At 44.4% G+C, this 18,562-nt stretch overlaps 1 protein-coding gene across 1 annotated transcript; it reads right to left on the bottom strand.

Moving 5' to 3' along the window:
* Positions 1–333: 333 nt before the first annotated feature.
* UBE2QL1 (ubiquitin conjugating enzyme E2 Q family like 1) lies at positions 334–17,948 on the bottom strand. Its single transcript, XM_032693700.1, has 2 exons — positions 16,659–17,948; positions 334–1,666 (listed from the first exon to the last, which is right to left on the bottom strand). The coding sequence occupies exons 1-2, from the start codon at positions 17,451–17,453 to the stop codon at positions 1,535–1,537; spliced, it is 927 nt and encodes a 308-aa protein (XP_032549591.1). The 5' UTR covers positions 17,454–17,948; the 3' UTR covers positions 334–1,534.
* Positions 17,949–18,562: the final 614 nt, after the last annotated feature.

Genomic DNA, 18,562 nt, shown 5'->3' with positions numbered 1-18,562 from the left:
TCCACTGTCCTTTGTGACTCTTTTGTTCTTCTATGCTGTGTGTAGTTTTAAATCAAACTCCAGACCCCCAAACTCCCTATAGTCCCCACTGCTGCTGTAATACAAACAGAAACTGGTAAACCATTTCGATTTGTTCTTGTGTTAGCTATACAATGGTGTTTCCAAACACACACTGCTCTTCTCCTCCAAATCAGTCTTACAATCGATATTGTCCTACTTTCAATTAAAGCATCACAACAGATATATCTATATGGTGCTTAGAATCTCACAAAAGAAAACCTGTAACTTTAAATACAAGAGCTGACCAAAATGATTGAATTCCTGAGGCAACAGAAACGATACTGGTGATTTTATTCAGCACGTGTCCAATACGATTTTCCATTCGGAATCCACATTTTTTAATACTTTTCTATACCATTCTTAACATTACCTTCAGCTTTTATGGAGTCCCTTAGAAAGTTTTTTTTTTTCAATTTGTTTACCAGAAAACTTAAATTTTAATGATTAAATAATAGGACATTTATATACATCAGTGGATTTTCTCAGATACTGGGCTCTAAGTACATACAATGTCTATTGAGTGAAAATAAAAAAGAAAAATTCCAGTCATGCAAATCATCTTACAAACCATGTTCCATTTGACTTGAAAATTTTTACTGTTACTGGCATATCATTTCAAAATTAAACAGATAAAATTTTAAGGTTGCTTTGTCCATTTCCATTTGTTTGTTTTGCTGTTTTGAAGAACTGACAGGCCACATGCTATTGCAGAAGGTACTGGCAGGGTAATAATTGTTCTGCTACCACCAACCAACCCCTTCGAGCCCTGGTGTGGATGTGTTTTAAAAAACCACCTAACCTTCAGCTAACTGCACTGGTTTATTTCTGAACAGCACATCACAATATCAGCACAGAGAGCACATTGTAACTGGTTCGGTGATTCCACTTAATAATTTTTCAACACTAGGACCTTTCAGCATTTTAATTCTGGTTTCATTTATGAATTAAAGGTCATATATAGAGCACAAATGAGGTCTAAATTTAGTCACAGCAGACCACAGTTCCACATAAAGACAAATCTTCAAGTTATGTTGACCTGCTAGGAGACAAAGATAAACAGCACAGCAAACATGTACCTGCAATGCACTGCTTCCCTATTAAATATTAACTGTTTCATTTACATTTAAATGAACTGAGCAGTAATGGATAGACTTTCCAGTACTGCCGTTTGGTGCTGCTGTCATGGAAAGAAGCTGAAGACAATGTGGGCTGTATGGGGGCAAATGACGCAATTTCAGCATCCGCTCAAGTGACTTCAATGATGACCATTCTCCAGTCTTGAAACATAATCCTACACAGCAATTTTTTTTTCTCTCTCTCTGTAAACACATCTGTTCATAAATAACTTAGATGTCTCCTTGACATTCATGGTATGTAACTGAAGCTGAAGTAGAAAAGGATGGGCGGTGTACAGCACTGAGGAGATGTCACAGTACTTTTTTTCAGCATTTTTGTCAAGTGCAGGTTGCTAACATCAGCCATCAGAGACGGGCGGGGTGACCCACCCATATTTTTCATGGGTCTTCACCAAACTCTTAAATGTTGCTTCAGCTTCCTTTCGACTGAATGACTTTTTTGATTTGCCAGCTTTTCTGCAGATACGGCCCTGCGCCAAACAAAAAAGAAAACCTTCATTAAAGACGTGAACACGCATCTGGAAACCACAGCTCAACTTTTCAATGCATCAGGCCAAGAGGCATTCACTTACGGGTACCAGAAAGCAGAGTTCCCAAACGCGAGCAGACAAATGCATTATTAGAGATGATTAAAAATTATATTCAGTGAAGGGGAAAATTTAAAAAAAAAAAAGAAGAAAAAAAAGAGAGCTGCCGGACTGCTTCTTCCCGGCGAGCCCCTGTGCTGGCGTGCTGCCCTGCATGCAGCAACCGGCGGCGGCTGCTGTGGCCGTGCCACAGGGCTCGCCTCCCTCTCTGCTGCACTGGGACCTCTGCCATTAAGTATTTGGCATGAGGACCCCCATGCCCACCCTGCATGGCCAGTCCCCCATGCAGGCAGGGACTGCGAGGCACACACCGCTACTCCACGGAACTGGTGCCTTGGCATAGCTGCGTCTCAGGGCTGCCCGTATTCACCCCTCGCTGCCAACGCACAGTTGTCACTAAAAATTACATCCATCCTACGAAACACACTCCATTCTTCTTCCTCCAATCTGACCCGTGAGAAATGAACAGCAGAAGTGCCTTAAACCAACTGGCTTCCAACTTACATCAAAAATTCTGATTTGTTTATTACCCCTTCATGACAAGTTTGATAATAAATGAAAATATATCCATGTACATACACTGCATTTTTATTACTCTGCAATTAGATATTACTTCTAAATGCACAGCAGTATAAAATTTCAAATCCTTGTTTGGCAACAGAGACTTTTACTGAGTTTTTAACAGCTTACCTTATTTTTCATATTGGTCTATGTCAATTACCAACTGAGATACAAGAAAGAATTATAGCTGCAGATTAATACCACTCTACAAAAGTAAATATCTTAAAATAAATAAAATTAAATAAATACCTTTAAAGTATTTATGCCTATTGGATTTATCACAAAATAGAAGTTTATTAAACTCACTGGTCTAATAATTTTAGTAACTGTTTGACAGACTGCACCGAAAGCCTTTTTAATAATGAATGGTATTTGATGAGCAGATATCACATTGCAGTGTTATAATTATTAAGAACCAAGTTAGCATGTTCTCATTTTTTTCCATTTTATAGCTCAAAATGATGCATTAGAGGGGCATCTTTTGCCTCTCTGATTTTACTGTCAAATTGGAATTTAAACCAAAACTCTTCATTTGCAATTGCATGCAACAAATACTGAGAAAATAATCAGGTATATGGAGGGAAAAAAAGGGGGAAAATGGGAAAAAAGAAAACAAAATCTGTCTTTGGAGCATCAAAGTTATTTTTAGAGACTAAAATGAGTAAGATAAGTCTGCATTGTGGACAAACTCTTTCTGTCTAGAAAGCTGTCACAATATTACAGAGGCTCTTTTGTGTTCAGTGCCGGTCCTATTATAACAAAACTATGGATACATGAGAGGAAAAAAGGCTGTTTCCTGCTCCTGTTTTAACAAATCAGTGCAGTTTGAGTTCTCCTTTAGAGCCTACCTTAACCAAAGATTAGGAACAGCCTCTAATTCCCACCTCAACTGATTCACAGTCAACTTATACCCACCTAGTTTTCACAAAAATAGCTATTTTACCTGTCAATGCTTTTTCTCACCTTTCTCTCTATTTCCCATTTTCAGACTAGAAATGTATTTTCTCTTTGATAGACCAAACAGCAAGACACCTTCTCCATCCCATACTCATTTGGCAATTAATATGTCCCAAATAAGGATGATCTGAATGGTTCTCAATTTAACCCCTACCATAAATTTTCTTAGAAAATGCTCATTTTTAGTTGTGACAAATGGAATAATTAAATAAGATTGAGTATCGTATTTTTTAAATCTTACTGAATAATTATCATACATAATTATATAATGTATATTTATCAATCATAATTATCCCGCAGAAGTATTTTTGTTGTTACAAAACACATTTTGTATTTTCTTCCCAGTCTGAGGTTTTGTTGGAAGCACACTTAGAGAAACATAGGAAAAGATAAAGTGCAACAGAACACTAAATCAGCACAGGAAATGCTGTCCTCAAAATCTCAACAAAGAAATACTTTTGAAAGTAAATATAAACTTACTCTACTAAATTTCTGGATCAGATCCTTTTGCCATCTCCTGTGTTTTACACATTATTAATCATTTAAAGTTCTGATGCCTTTCTGAATTATGTGCATAGCACCTAGGACAGTATGATCTACATATTCCCCAGCTTTAACAAAGTATTAATATTAAGCTGTACCTAGAAAAGGGATTTTTGCATTGTGAACAGCTATGGCTTATGTTTGGTGTCAGCTACGTACAGCTTTCAAAGCAGGACAGTAAGAATTCTCTGGCGTTGCAATAATGTGGGGAATATCATCACATTATCTAAAATGTCACTGGAGCCACGGCAGATGAAATGAGCATTGTTTCATGAGTTTATTCTGATACTTTTTTGTTGTTAATGCAACGGATCATTAAACCCGCTTCCATTCTGGTACCATATGCAGGTTGTATGTAAACCGCACCATCAAAGACCGGCTAATTCTACCTCGCTGTAGTCCATGTATTTCTATGTTTATACAGAAACTATGGGTGGCATGGTCAGCACTGTCTCTTATTAACCAATATCCTACCAGCTGTTTATAATTTGGATAAAATTTAACCTCCTGGACTGAAAGTTTCCCTATTTGGTGCCTCAAGTAAACCTGGGGTAAAAAGAAAGAAGTGTGGAATTTCAGCTGACAGAATTCAGATGCCGTTGAGTCTATACTTGGGTGGTATCTACTCTCTTACTGAATTTTAGCTTTTTGCCATTCCTACAAAACTCTTTAAGTAAAAAATGTCATTTTGGATGCAATTATAAAAGAAAGTGTCAAACCTTTTAACAGGCACCGTTACCAGCTCTGACTACAGTTTATTTTCAGACTGCTACTTAAACATGCAGTCATTTTAACTCAGGTCAGGAGCCTGCGAGCTGCTGCATTCTGCAAACACAATAACAATGGTAAATACAGTATGTAAATATAGTGCTGGCCACAGCTCTGTTGCACACAACTGCATTTTGACCAATGCCCAAACCTCATGTGTCACTACTGTCGGGGTAAGGAATACAGATAATTTTCATGGTCAATGTTTTGATGTGTCCAGCACCATATCAAGGAAAGATAGCAAAATGATATCGGAACAAGATCAAAACATTCCACAAGAGATTAAAAACAATGGAGAAAACCTAAGAAAGCCTTTCATAAACATATCAGTGTCGACTTCAGCTCTGAGAACTCGCACCAGGAGCTTATTTAAATACTTGCAATACTTCAGGCACTCACAGAGTGCCTTTCATAAAGGAATAACTGAAAACCTAATTAAAGAGTTGGAGAGAACATTTCAGATTTTGCCATCTGCTGTGACTTCGTGTACTTTTCAAGATATAATTTTAACAAGCTAGAAACATATGAAAGGTGAAAGCAATGCCACAGCATCCAACTGGTTTATGCAGCCGTGCTGAAATGCAGGGGGACGTGTGCTGCGCTCAGCCTCCTCCCTCGCTCATGCTCTTGCTGCGCCCAGTCTGTGTGGCACGGTGAGCAATCGCATGCCACTCATCTAGGCTTTGCCCAAACTAATGAGCTTGAACAAACAGCTGATAAGGATCTAGTCTATAACCCTGATAATAGCGGGCAGAAAGACCTCCTGGAACACAATCTGCTGTGGGCAGCCTTCTCAGGATCCTGATCATACCAAGAGACCAACCGCTCCCTCCTGCCATGTTCAGCAAAAGACCCAATGTCCCTCTGTCCTGGTTTCAGTTGCAATACAGTTCATCTTCTTTCTAGCAGAAGCAGTGGTTTAGATTTAGTATGAGAATAACGTTGATAACATACTGATGTTTAGTTGATGATTTAGTTGATGCTGAGTCAAGGGCTTTTCAGTGCCTTCTGCTCAACCAGTGAGCAGGTGCACAAGAAGCTGGGAGGGAGCATGGCCAAGTTGGGGATGGGGTAAGCAAGTGGCTGTGTGGCACTTGGTTGCCTGCTGCGGTTAAACCACAACACATCTACATATATGGACCACTGCGGGCAAATCTGGGAGCTTTTCTACTTCTAAGTGATGCTGCAGCAGTCTCTACATTTTTGCACAATCATGAACACATCTCCCCTTCAGAACACTGTGTGGCACTGAAGCACATCCACAAAAATATTCAACTCAACATCCACTAGCTTTTAAAGTCTGTCAGTACCATTATCAGCAACATGCCATGCTGATTCTTCCCCAACACCACCAGGTCACAAGGCAGTCCGAAGACAGAGTTAAGTCCTGTACAGAGATACCAAATACGAAACCTGAAACTCTCGAGCCCTGTAATCCCACTATGACCATGTATCTGCCCACGTCTGGCCTGTGTGTCATGAAAAACAGTCCTGACATTTCTACTGGTCTTTCCAGAGTATGGACGGCCTCAGGAGGATTTCTTTGGCAGTACCAAAGGGATTTTGCTCTCTTGTCAAATCAATGATAGTAGCTCCCAGACCAAAACCCAACAATTTTAGCACAGCACACAGCACTAGGTGTGCTTCCATGTGTGTCCTATTGGCACTACCTAGAAGGACAGGACTATATAATGGAAGTCAGCCTTTCACAGGATATTACAATCACCAAAGTGCCGGCTGGAAGGAGCCTATGGTGGTCTCTAAGTCCACCTTAGACACTTGGAGCTGAACTGCCAACACAGGTCAGCTGTGGCAGTGCACAGTCAGGTCCTGAACCCTTTCAGATTGTGCTCAATCCTCTCCTGATGCCACTCCCTGTTATACTAGGTCCCAAATTTTCAGAGATTTATTGTACACAGCTATCAGCCCTTACAGGACTGATGTTATCACGGAAACCACATAAGCCCCTGTGCTACATGTCTCTCAGATGTCACAGCAACTCTTTAGGTAGATCCAGACCTTTTTTCTTGGACCAGTTAACAAAAAGCTGCATACATTTCAAGCACACAGCCAAGAGACTCAGAAGCAGGCAAGCCTTCACGTTACTAGCACAGCTCTTAACGCAAACTCCTCAGCCCTGTGTATCTTTCATTAATCCTGGCAATGCAAATAACTCAAGGCTGGTCTCCCAAGGGCAAATCATACCTGCCTTCTGAACATGGGGCTAAACTTGGCCCATCATGTAAGCCAGCTTAAGGATGCATGGATACAGTCTCCATTTTCTGCCTCCATCTCTTAGTAGATCTCTACAGTAGGCTCTACTGACCCACCTCTAGTAGAAGTCAAGAGACAGAAAACAAGCAAAGGTTGAGAGAAGTACACAAAAGACCGCAGGAAGTCACTGTGCCACACACAGGATCTGTGGTGATCCCCCCAAGGACAGGAAAGAGATCCACAAGGACATGCCCATTTTCCAAGTCTGTTGTCCCAGGCTTCTCCACGGATGATGCAAAAACTGTGGATTTCCTATGTACTGAAGCATGTTATGAATTTTGGGTACATAACATGTCCCGTAATGTGCCAGTGACTAACGACTTTGGGCCCCAACTGTTCAAAGCCACATACTACGCAAACATACTCAAATCTTTTCTGATAAGGAACAGAGGAACCCAGTGCTTAAGCAGTCTTATCCTAGAATATTTAAACAAGTTTACAGAGAAAAATATTTCCACTGGCTTGAGAGAAGCATTAAAAAGTAGAGCGATGCTAAAGTGAGCTACTGTCATGCTCTCAGTGCAATGATTGCAATGTGTCACAACATCACTGTTAGAGTGCAATATACACAGTCTCTCCCCCCAATTACATGGTTTATAATTTTTTTCCTTCACGTACTGATGTGGCACAGTTAATCATGTCTAAAAACCTGCACACAATTTATATTGCACTATATATAATTATTAGCTATAGCTAAAACAAAGCAGTATAGAAACTGATACAGACAAATACTGTTACTGTCACAGCATAAGCGAATTAAAAATGGGATGTTTTACTTCAAATGTGTAATTTCTGAAGCAGTATTTCCATGCCTTTTTTGTTCTCCTTTTTAAGAATAATCCATACAAAGAAGTGAAAACTTAGCGAGTTCCGGCTTTAAAGCATCCTATAAATTGCGCCTTCTGGGAGTATAACTGTTCTTTGTCCAGGAAAACGAAATCCAAGTTCCAGCTGAATAATCATTAATGCTCATTTGTCTGTGTGCAGCCTAGTGCCAACAGCTCTTAATCGATACAAACGCTTACAGCCCCAATCTCTGTTTGCCAGCTACAGAGCACTGCGCTGCTCTTCTTCACCTTTCCCTAAGTCTCAGCACTGAGCTGGCAGCATGACTTCAGCACAGATAAGGGTTAAGAAACTCTCTTCCGGCATTTTATGGGTGGAACAAACTCTGCACTGGCAAAAGAACAAGAAAATATGGGTGGCTGGCTACTTTCTTAGAAGGTGCCTCAAGCTGAAGGTGCCAGGGCTTACAACATGGTGGGCTTCTGTCAAAAGAGAGAGTCCCTGTCCCCTGCCACCAGATGGGCACCTGCTAATCTAGGTGACAGCAGGATGTTTTCTCTTTGAGTCTTTTGCTGAGCTCCCTGGACTACCTTTCTGTGGAATCATGTACCAGCAGAGTTCCTGAGAGCCAGTCCAGGTGAGAAGTCTGGGAACATGACAGCAACTCTTTACAAAAGTCCACAAGTCCTCCACGTCACGAACCTGAAGTTACCCAAGCCAAACACAGTCACGGTTATAAACCCAACCAAAGCAAAGCAAACCATCCTTTGTGACAAGCTGTAAAGGCAAAGGCACCACAGTCCAGACAACAGTGTCTATCTCCACATTTCCCAAAGTTTTACAATGCTAAAACAAAAAAAGAACAAAACAGTAGTAAAAAGCAGGCTGCCTCTGCGAACATTTAATCAAGTTAAACTCAAATTTAGTAAGATCAGAGTCACAAGCTGACGTGCTTTTCCCTTGCTATTTATACAAATGTGTCAATCTCTTGACTGCGGTATGTTTCATACTGATGCACACGGACATCTACTCAAAGAGCCCCCACTTTTAAGTGCTTTAAGTACATATCCTCAAATGACTGTTGGGAAGAGGGTTATCCATATTTTACAGGTGGGAAAGAGGAATATAGTGAAGTTATATGACTTGCCCATGGGCTGCATCTGAAGTCAGTGGCAAAATCTGGAAGCTTAACTCAGATCACCTTTTCTCAGACCAAATGCTCTAACTGTGAAACAACCTCCTCCCCCCAGTATTTTTAGAATCCTAGATATATTTTAATTGAAATAATCTTATCAAATTTATAGGAAATCTTATATTTATAGAAATTCATAGCAAATTTGTAAAACCAGTAACATCAATTTCCTCTGTTTTGCAATGCTTTAGGGTTTTTATATGGACACCTATTATAGAAACAAGTCCTACACTTCTTACTGCAGCTGAGGGTTTGTAACCATTTGTAACTCAAACCTAGAAACAGGAGAAATATGTAGTCATTCCACAGCTCATAAAGCCTGACTGTGACAAGCATCTGAGCTCCGAGCCATTTCATAATGCAGGCTTACGTCTTCCTTCCTCAGGTTTATTTTCATTCATCTTTGAATGCAGGTTTGGGGATGCAACTGACTTGTAAGTCTACCAAGGAGTCACTGCAGAAGTTCCAGGGGTTTTGGAGAGCCTGTGCAGAAGGGAATTAAATCACTGAGGATCAACGATTTTAACAACACACACAAAATTGTGAAGTACATAAAAAAAGACGTATTCCAAGGACAGACTCCACAAATGCATGACGCAGGCACGTATCTGCCACACGAGGTTGAGGACAGGCATGCCTCATGTATCCTTCCCCAGTGTGACTTTTAACTGGAATGGGGTAAATCAGACTGGCACCTTGATCTTGTTTCAGAAGAGGAATCACCTGAACATCTGAAGTGTGGTGCCCACTTACCTGTTCTGTGCAGACTGATAGGGACTGCAAATTAATTTTCATCAAAGCACACCCACACTTCTCCCTATCTTAGGCTTTTTCAATTCCCAGTGCAGTGCTGGTTTCACCAGCCAGCCAGGTTAGGTAACAGTGCCACATCCTTCCTGTGTAGCTTGTCCTGTGGCTTCCAGGATCTACTCAGTTACTGCTGTTTGCAGACTGAGTTAAAGACCAACACCATGGAGTGCTCAGCACCCTCCAGAAATGACCAATGGAATACAACTCGGACCAGCCCCCATGCTTTCAAAAAATACAATGAAACCTGCTATGCCATTTACAAGTGCGACAACTGGATCCTGTGCACCTTGAATTTAAGGCACATTTTAAGCCATTTAGTCAGCATAACTACTGCAGTCTCTGAGGTTTTCCCTGTTTAACTACGGAGGAATTGCACCCAGCAATCCTTCCACCTCCCATCTCCCTTTGCACCGAACATCAGTGCTACCTTTTTTGACATTTACAGGAGAAAACTGGAAACTGTATGTGAAGGACTAAATACGTCAAGGAAAAGAAGAGCTCTTCACTGACTCTCACCAGCCCAAAGGAGCTTAGATGGGAAAAAGAAACACAGCCAATATTGTGTTACTTAACCAATATCCCACTTCGTGAGAGCAGATGCCCACCCAGGGACATGCCTCGGATCATGCCTAGCAATAAGACACTCCCGGGATATGAGAAGCTGAATTACTGTGGAGTTACAAATCTTCAATCTGGAAGTCTCCAGTCACGCATGGAAATCCCTGGGCATTGTGTAGATGCTAGGAAAGCTGCATATTTTCAAGGCTAGCCTGTATAAGAAAGAGTAAATCTTCCTCACAATAGAAAGTGGGTTACTTAGGTTACTCCTCCAGGATATCACCCTTCAGGTTCAATATAGTATCTGACAAAACATCCCAATGCTACATGGTTCTCTCTGCCTGAACACTTCCACTGAAGAAAATGAGGACTTCTTATATAACTCAGGGAAGAAGAACCTTGCTCTTTTGAGCAATTTTCTTACAATCCAAAGCTGCAATTCTTTCAAATTCTTATTTAGGAGATCAGCCAAGTATTGCCAGGAAGAAGTAGTTCTCCCTCCATAAAAGCATGTTTTAAAATAAGCAGGTTTTTTTCAATTTAGGGATTTAATTTATTTGACGACTATTTTAACATTAAGGATGATAGTTGAAAGTATTTTAAAATTTTCATTTTTATGCTTCAAAGGAAGAAAATGGAGATTATGTCCCCCCTGCTTTTTAAAAGAATTAAAATAGCTTCTTATTTCAATGAGTTGGAATCTGTGTGTCTTCATTCCTCTCAGTAGAGCTTATTTGCATAATAATAGTGGATGGTCAGAACAGCAATATATCAGAGTACACATGAAGAATACTTTTTCCAGCCTGTTCATCAGGCCCAGCATTTAACATAGCAAATATATATGCTCCCACTTAAATTTCAGCTTGACAACCCTACGCTTCTCAATTGAAATAAAAGAGACATCTAGAAGGCCAATAGATCTGGTTTTCCTCTGTAGCAAAACAATACTTTGTTACCTCTCTGGCCCAGCATTTATACCTTTTAATGGGGAACAAGCCCCTTAGCACAGTCTTTGTCTCCTCTGTCATCCTTGTGTACGAGTCAATGTGTTTTTCACCTTTGGGCCTAAAGCAACATTTGTCCCCTTGATGATAACCATCATCATTTGCTCAGGCAACTGATCGAAAGCAAAAACCAAACCAGTTTTATTTTTTAAGGCCCTAATAGGATACAATGGCTCCAAATAATTCAGAGGCCACTGTGTTCTCTGTACCTTTCTGCAGCTTTTGAGATTAGCTGATTTATTAATGGCTACAGTCCTCAGACCCAGCATCTGGAGTATGAAAACCCATGGATTTGCAATTAATTTCTGCTATACATATTTGAAAGACCTAGAGTCTGCTGACCTCCTGGACACTGTGCAAGTCCCATCTGCTATCTGCTCGCTCACACTTTTGTCTGAAAAGGATGAAGAGGGAGTAATTTAGACCATGATTAACAGCTACCTTCTGTAGCTGTTTTTCATAAAATAAGCCCATTTCTCCTGTTTCAATCTTGTAGAAGTCAGCTGGGATATTCGTATCTTTAAAATGAAAAGATAAATCCATTCAATAGTAATAAAAGGCATATACCATTTGAGGCAAATGAACATGATTCCACTGTGGTAGTTCTAATGCTACAATGTGAGGGATCAAAGTACTCGATACCAGCAACTTTTATTTGAATTCAGGAACTTTTCCAATACAGAATTAAAGCTTAACTACAAACTATCTTTTGATTTTTATTTAAATCATTATACAGAAGCCCACAATAGCAAGAATACTCAGAACTAGAGGTTCCTTGTTCCTCTTTTAGTATGACCTAGCAAAATTTTTATGGTCCTTCTACTCCCTGGAAGAATCTAGGCAAAATTTTTATGCTCCTTCTATTCACTGGAAGAACAAGAGAGCACTTCCCTCAAAATGAAGACTTTTTTCCATGACATAATCTGCAGAGTCACCAGTTACCTGACAGCTACTTTTGGCCGGCAGTTCTATCTCCAGCCTCCACAGAAAGAACAAGGGACTTGTAAAAAGAGGACAAGGCACTGGTCAGCACTACTGCAAGCTTAAGTCAAAAGTCCCCAAGGTGCAGCTCTGTTTGTTGCTCTCAAAAAAAGAAAAAAATTCCTGATGCATTATTTGGACACTGGCATACGTAACTTTGTCCTCTTTTAAACTTCCACCAAACCAGCATCATATCGTTCTTCTCCAGTGAGAAACAATATGTCTACTAGAAGACACAAAATCTTCTCCCACTTTTGAACAGTCTGCTCCTTTTCCTTTGGGACCACATCATCCACCATGTTTTCAAAGGAGACAGACAGCTCCTCCCTGAAACATGGGCACTGGTCTCAGCCATGTGTGTTGTCACTCCAGGAGAGCCTTGATGAACTTCCTGCTGTTCCAATCCTCTCCCGTGACCCACACTGTTCCCCCTTCCTTCCTTCAATTATCGATATTGTTGTAACAATTACACCACTATGAGGAAGTGGAGACCAATGGGCTAATTTTTAAACCTCTCTCTTAAATTATCAATAAACCATTTTAAAGGGCTAAAAAAGGAATAACACTCAATGGGCCACTTCCATGGCCCGGATGACAGACAGACAAGATATGGAAAGCTCTGACTAGACAGGCATGTTGAACAGTTGCCCTCAGGACAACAAACAACTGGTATTTAAATTACTTCATTAGCATCACCCCACCTCCTTGGCTGGCACCCTGGCTCCGAAGCAGCAGCTCGCAGCGACTGCATCGCTGGTTCAGCAGGGCCAAGCTTTTGCCTGTGACGACAGGAGCCAGCGAGCAGCTGACTGTTCAGGAAGCAAGTACAAAGTCACCCCTTTAAAAGCAAGGCTACAGTTGAGTTAAGGACAACACCAAGTTTCTTAAAATAAGATTCTGGATCCCAGACAGATAAACAGTCTTCGGCCTTTGATGTACTGAGAATTCCCCTCAAGATACTGACTAGAGCTGTGTGAATAATTGATTTTCTCAGCTGAATAGCTGAAGCAACCAACCAAACAAACCCCAACTTGTTTGTTAATTAACATTTTTTCCTTGAAAACTGGGAAAAAGAAAAGTTAAGTTTCGGATGGTTTAATTGTTATATTGAAAGAAAAATAATCTCTCATTTTAAACATTTCTCTTTACGGACAAAAAAATCTAAAAATGCAATACTAGATTCATGATAGGAAGCAAGGGTGTGTATCCCATAAGGTAGGACAGCTCTTAAGCAAGGTCACCTGAGGCATATGGTTCCTTCTTGGTTAAATCTAGAGAAAGAGATGCTCTGCTTCAAATCCAGTCCCTGGGAGACATGCTCAGGTTTGGGAACCTGGACTGATGTTTCCCCACATACGAGGGCAATGCTGAAAAGTATTGAAAAAGTGCTAACTTAATTTGTCTATTGCATGCTTATGTCTCCTTACAGACACAACTTCTGAGTGACATCCCATGAGATGTCAGAACAACTTATCTCAATTTCTCTTTTACTCTGCTCGAAGTTCTGTGAAATCCATCAAAAACATCTGCATTTGTCAAGAATCTTGACTGTCTGAAAATGTATTTTCAATGCTAGTTTTATCTGCTTTTTGATCATTTTGTCAAGAAGCAGAAGGTCATACGTGTTCATAGTTACTACTAGCTCTAATAACAGACCAAGAAGTGCTGTGTTTCTCTCTGAAGAACCAGCAGAGAACTGCAGTGTTGCAGTTAGTTCAGCAAAATGGGACTGATGAGAAACATTGCATGAAATCAATCACCTTAGTTTTATCACTTGAATCACCAGAAGGAGGAAGGTGTGCTGGTGAGACATTCAGCCCTGCTCACTCACGCTGGCGCCTATGCCAGCGAGGCGCACTTTTGGATGCGTCACAGGCTGGAGTATTCACAGTGATTTCATGCTAAATCATGGTGCTGCGAAACGGTGACATTTCTCTGGAAGGTCCCATTGACCCACCAGCGGTGGCAGTGCCCCACCTCCCACTCAGCCTCATGGCCGCTGCCATTTGCTCAGGCAGGGTCGTTCTGAGGTGGTGGAGAGTGGACCTCACCCTTCCAGCCTTGCTAATTAACAGCAAGCATCTTGAATATTTTATGCTATTGCAGAGTGCAGGCTGCTTACAGAAATTACAGGATTTGGCTGGTGACAGCCATCGCTATTTGTTCAGGACAGCTCCTTGCAGGCACCAGGACTGCCCACGGCATGGCAGAAGTCACCCAAACCTGGCCCTGCAGTGCTGGGGAATGCACACCTTGGCCCCCGACACTCCATCAGCTCCATCCTCATTTTCAAAAACTAAATGGTCAAAAGTAGATCACCTGTAAAACGAAACGAGGATAGGGGAGCGCCAGTTGTATTTTGAGCCCTATTATGCAATGGAGTGGGGATTACATAACGAGGGGAGTGCAATTACAGAAACGTGGCTCCCATGACACAGAGCCCAGCTACGGTGACAGGCCAGCAACCCATCACAGGCGACACCTCTCTAACCCAGAAAATAAATTTATTGACAGTATTGCCTAATAACCTTTGCAGTTGGAATGAACAATCTGAAAGGCTGAAACATGCATGTTATATCTAATTAACTACTAATTTACTTTGAGCAATTTATTTCTGACTTTTTTTTATCCCACATACATTTTCTTTTCATTATAATTGACTTTGTAAACTTCTGGCAGAATGTTATTGGAACCCTTGCTTTTTAAATGCGTTCATTAATGATGCACACATAAACATCTTCTGTTATCAAAAACTGCTACTACTTTCTGAAAATCTCTTAAGTGGTTTAGGGAAGAAAACTGTCAGATTATATAGCTGAGAATTTATTACTAATAAAACAATTCAGTGCTTATCTTCACTGAGCCATTTTATGATCCCAGTGAATCTTAATTTAACCCCTTTAGCATTCAACACTGCAGAAAGAGGGTGAATTGTTCAAAAAACTGAGAATTTAGCACTCTCCTTCTAAATTAGTGTTAAAAATAACAAGAACTATGGCCTCTCTAAAAAGAGATGGGTTAACAGTAAGATGCAGTAAGAGTAGCTACAGAACTTCAACATACACCAAGCTCAGTGTTAATTAAAATTCTTTTTTTTTTTTTTCCAGTAGATGTTTTTATATCCCAAGGTGACCTAGGAAACTTGACCTCTTCAAATGAAATGCAGAGAAAAATACTATCTGATTAAAAAAAAGAGCAGTAGGCCCAAATCAAATAGGAAAAAAGGAGGAAAAGCCACTTACAAAAGAGCCTGTTGAAAAATCAAAATTAATTTTCAGTCTTAAGAAAAACCAAGCCTTTAATTCTGTTCATGCAAACAGTTCCACAGAAGGAAACAGTAGTAATCTCACTTTTAAGCAAATGAAACATACGTTATTATTTACTTTTTCCACCTACTTGCAAAGATACAAATTTAATAAGTTACTTAGTATAATTTACTGAGAGACACGGAGCTGTGCATGTCCCCTGAATTCAAGGGCACTCACAAACAGGAAAACCACCCTGTCACAGATATGTGTACCTTGCCCAGTACAATAACCATAAAGAAGGACTGCCTACGAGCTTCACCAGCAATGTTTACCCATTTATTAAAAACGGCTTATGGAATACTTCTCTTCTAAAGATATTCTGCAGGAGAGAAAGAAAAAAAAAAACCACATAAAACGCATCGATTCAGCTCAGACGAGTTCCTCTGCCGGGGGGACCCGATCACCTCTTTTGAAGAGGAGAGATGGCAGGAACCGTCAAGCTGCTGCAGCTGCAGTACATACCCGAAATTACTTGTTCCTTTCAGGCCGGACGATTTGAAACCGGCACAACTTTTTCCAGCAGCTCAGGCAGAGATTCCTGGTGTGACCCCGAGACACAGCTCAGCCCGGTGTGCCAAGCCCCAAAGCCGGGTCGCCCTTTCTTTCCCTAGGGATGCTATGCGGGACAGCACAGACAAAGACCTGGGGGCAGCAGCTCCAGCTCCGCCAGCGGCAGCACTGCACGCAAGAGACCAGCGAGTATGGCCGACTAGTTAGTGAAGGGCAGGAGACGGGAAGCTCCAATCCCAAACCCCACTGGAGCCCGGAGAGCCCCTTTTGCTTTGGGGCGAAGGAGGTGCCCCCCTCGAGGGCATGATATCCTGGTGTGCCACAGGCGGCAGAGCCAAGCAGAGGAACAAAAGCCGGGCGAGAGGACACGATGGATGCATGTGCTCCTCGCCTCTCCAAGCTGCCCCGCACCTCTGCTGCATCTGCCCGAGAAGGGACCCCAGAGCCGAACACGTGTGTCCCTGCCTCACCGGTGACACCAGGTCCTCAGGGAGACCTGTCACCCGGGCCTGGCCAAGGTCAGCCGCGGGCTGGCCGCCTTTGGGGTTCCCACCCGACCACCCGCACGGACCCGCTTCCCGAGCGAGGGATGCATATGCTCCTCCCCGAGCAGGGAGCCCTACCTGCCCCTTGACCAGGCTGGCAGCGAACTGCCTCATGACGGCCTCCACGGTGTAGGCGCTGGACCAGCCGCGGGGGGTGAGCAGCTCCATGCAGATGGCCCCGCCGTCCAGGACGTAGCCGTTCTCTAGGCGGGGGCTGAGCACCCTCATGAAGGGCGGCGAGAAGGGGAAGTTGTCGGGGAAGGTGAGGTTGAGCAGGATGTACTCCGTGTTGGTCTCCTTCATGTCCTGCCACAGCACCGAGTCCTTGTCCACCTGGTGCAGCTTCACGTTCCAGTCGAAGAGGCTCTCGTCCACCAGCTCCACCGAGATGAAGCGGTCGCTGAGCCGCGCGATGTCCTGCAGCTCCTTCATCAGCCGCCGGGTCCGCACCTGCGTGCAGTGCTGCTGCCGGCCCGCGGGCACCAGCGCCGCCGGCCCCGACCCGCACCCGGAGCCGGAGCCGGGGCCGGGCCGCTGCGCCGCCTCCTTGCCGGCGCCGGGCTCCCTGCCCACCTCCCGCGCCTTCTCCCGGCCGACTCCCGAGCGCGCCGGCTGCGGGGGCTGCTTGGCCGGCTCCGGCGCCTTCTTGTTCTTGTGGCCCCCGGGGCTGCCCTCGCTGCTGCTGCTGCTGCAGCCGCCCCCGGGGGGGCCCTGCGGCTGCGGCTTGTTGCTGCTGTTTTTCTGGTTGCCCCTGCCGCGGAGCGAGGAGCCCTGCTGGCTGCTGCTGCTGCGGTGGTGGTGGTGATGCTTGGGGTCCTCCGTGTCCCGGCTGTGCAGCCGGATCAGCCCGATTTTCCGCAGAAGAGTGGCCATGTTGTGCGCGGCTCTGCGCTCCCTCCCGCCTCTGTGCACCGGTGGGGCTCTAGTGTGGTTATGATCAATTTAAAGCCCGGCTCGGCGGGTCTGCTGCTGGCGGGCGGCGAAACCCCTCTCCGCCGGTCCGGGTGGCGGAGAGGCGGCGGTGCCGCCGCGGTGCCGGAGGATGTGCGGTCGCCCCTCAAACGCCTCCCCTGGCTAGAGCTGCGGCGGGCAGCATTGCCGCAGCGGGGCTGCTCCCGCGGACATCACGGCCGCGCCGCCGTGGCCATGATCTCGTGAAAAGGAAGGAGGATCGGGGGAGGGGGGAGAGGAAAAAAAAAAAAAAAGGTAGGAAGAAAAAAAAAAAATCCCCCAGCCGCCCGCACGGGAGAGCCCGTTCCCTCCCCCCGCACAGCGGCGGCGAAGCCGCCTGCGCTGCAGATGGCTTCCCCGGCACCTTCAGATCGCGCCCGGCCGAGCCAATCCCCGGCGGCTCCCGGCGGCTCCCGGCGGGCCGGGCCCCGCGCCGCGCCGGGCGCCTCCCCCCGGGGCGGGCGGCGGGAGGACTGGGAGCCCGCCCGCGCAGCCCCTGCTGTGGCCGCGCTGGCCCGCAGCGCGCCCGGCCCTTTGTTCGGGAGCGGGGCCGCTCGCCCGGGCAGCGCCGCCTCAGCCCCGCCGCGCCGCCTGCGCGCCTGGCGGCACCGCCGCTGCGGGGCTCGGCGGGGCGGCGGCCGGCGGGCAGCGCGGGCAGCGTCCCGCTCCGCCCCGCGCTGCGGCAGCGGCCCCGCCGGCCGGGCGGGACGGGGGCGGTGACGGCGGGGAGGGGCGCCGGGAGAGACCCGCGGGTGCGTGGGCAGGTGTTGCACACGTATGTATCGTATGTGTGTTTGTGTGTGTGTGTGCGTGGCGTCGCTCCCACGCCCGGGAAATGATACCTTGGCAGCTCAGTGCACGTGTGTGCACATGGACAGAGCCCGCACGTAATGCAGAGACATAACAGCTCTCTATGGTCATGTGGCATTTAAGTGCATCAACGTATGTGTATTCACACCTACACACCTAAACAGATCTAATCACATATGTAAAGCATCTGCCTATAAAAATGGGAACTTATCTGTAAAAGG

Source organism: Chiroxiphia lanceolata, chromosome 1 (assembly GCF_009829145.1).
Source record: "Chiroxiphia lanceolata isolate bChiLan1 chromosome 1, bChiLan1.pri, whole genome shotgun sequence".
Classification (NCBI taxonomy): Eukaryota; Metazoa; Chordata; class Aves; order Passeriformes; family Pipridae; genus Chiroxiphia; species Chiroxiphia lanceolata.
The sequence above is the reverse complement of the archived record's forward strand: the minus strand, read 5'-3'. Positions and strand labels throughout refer to the sequence as shown.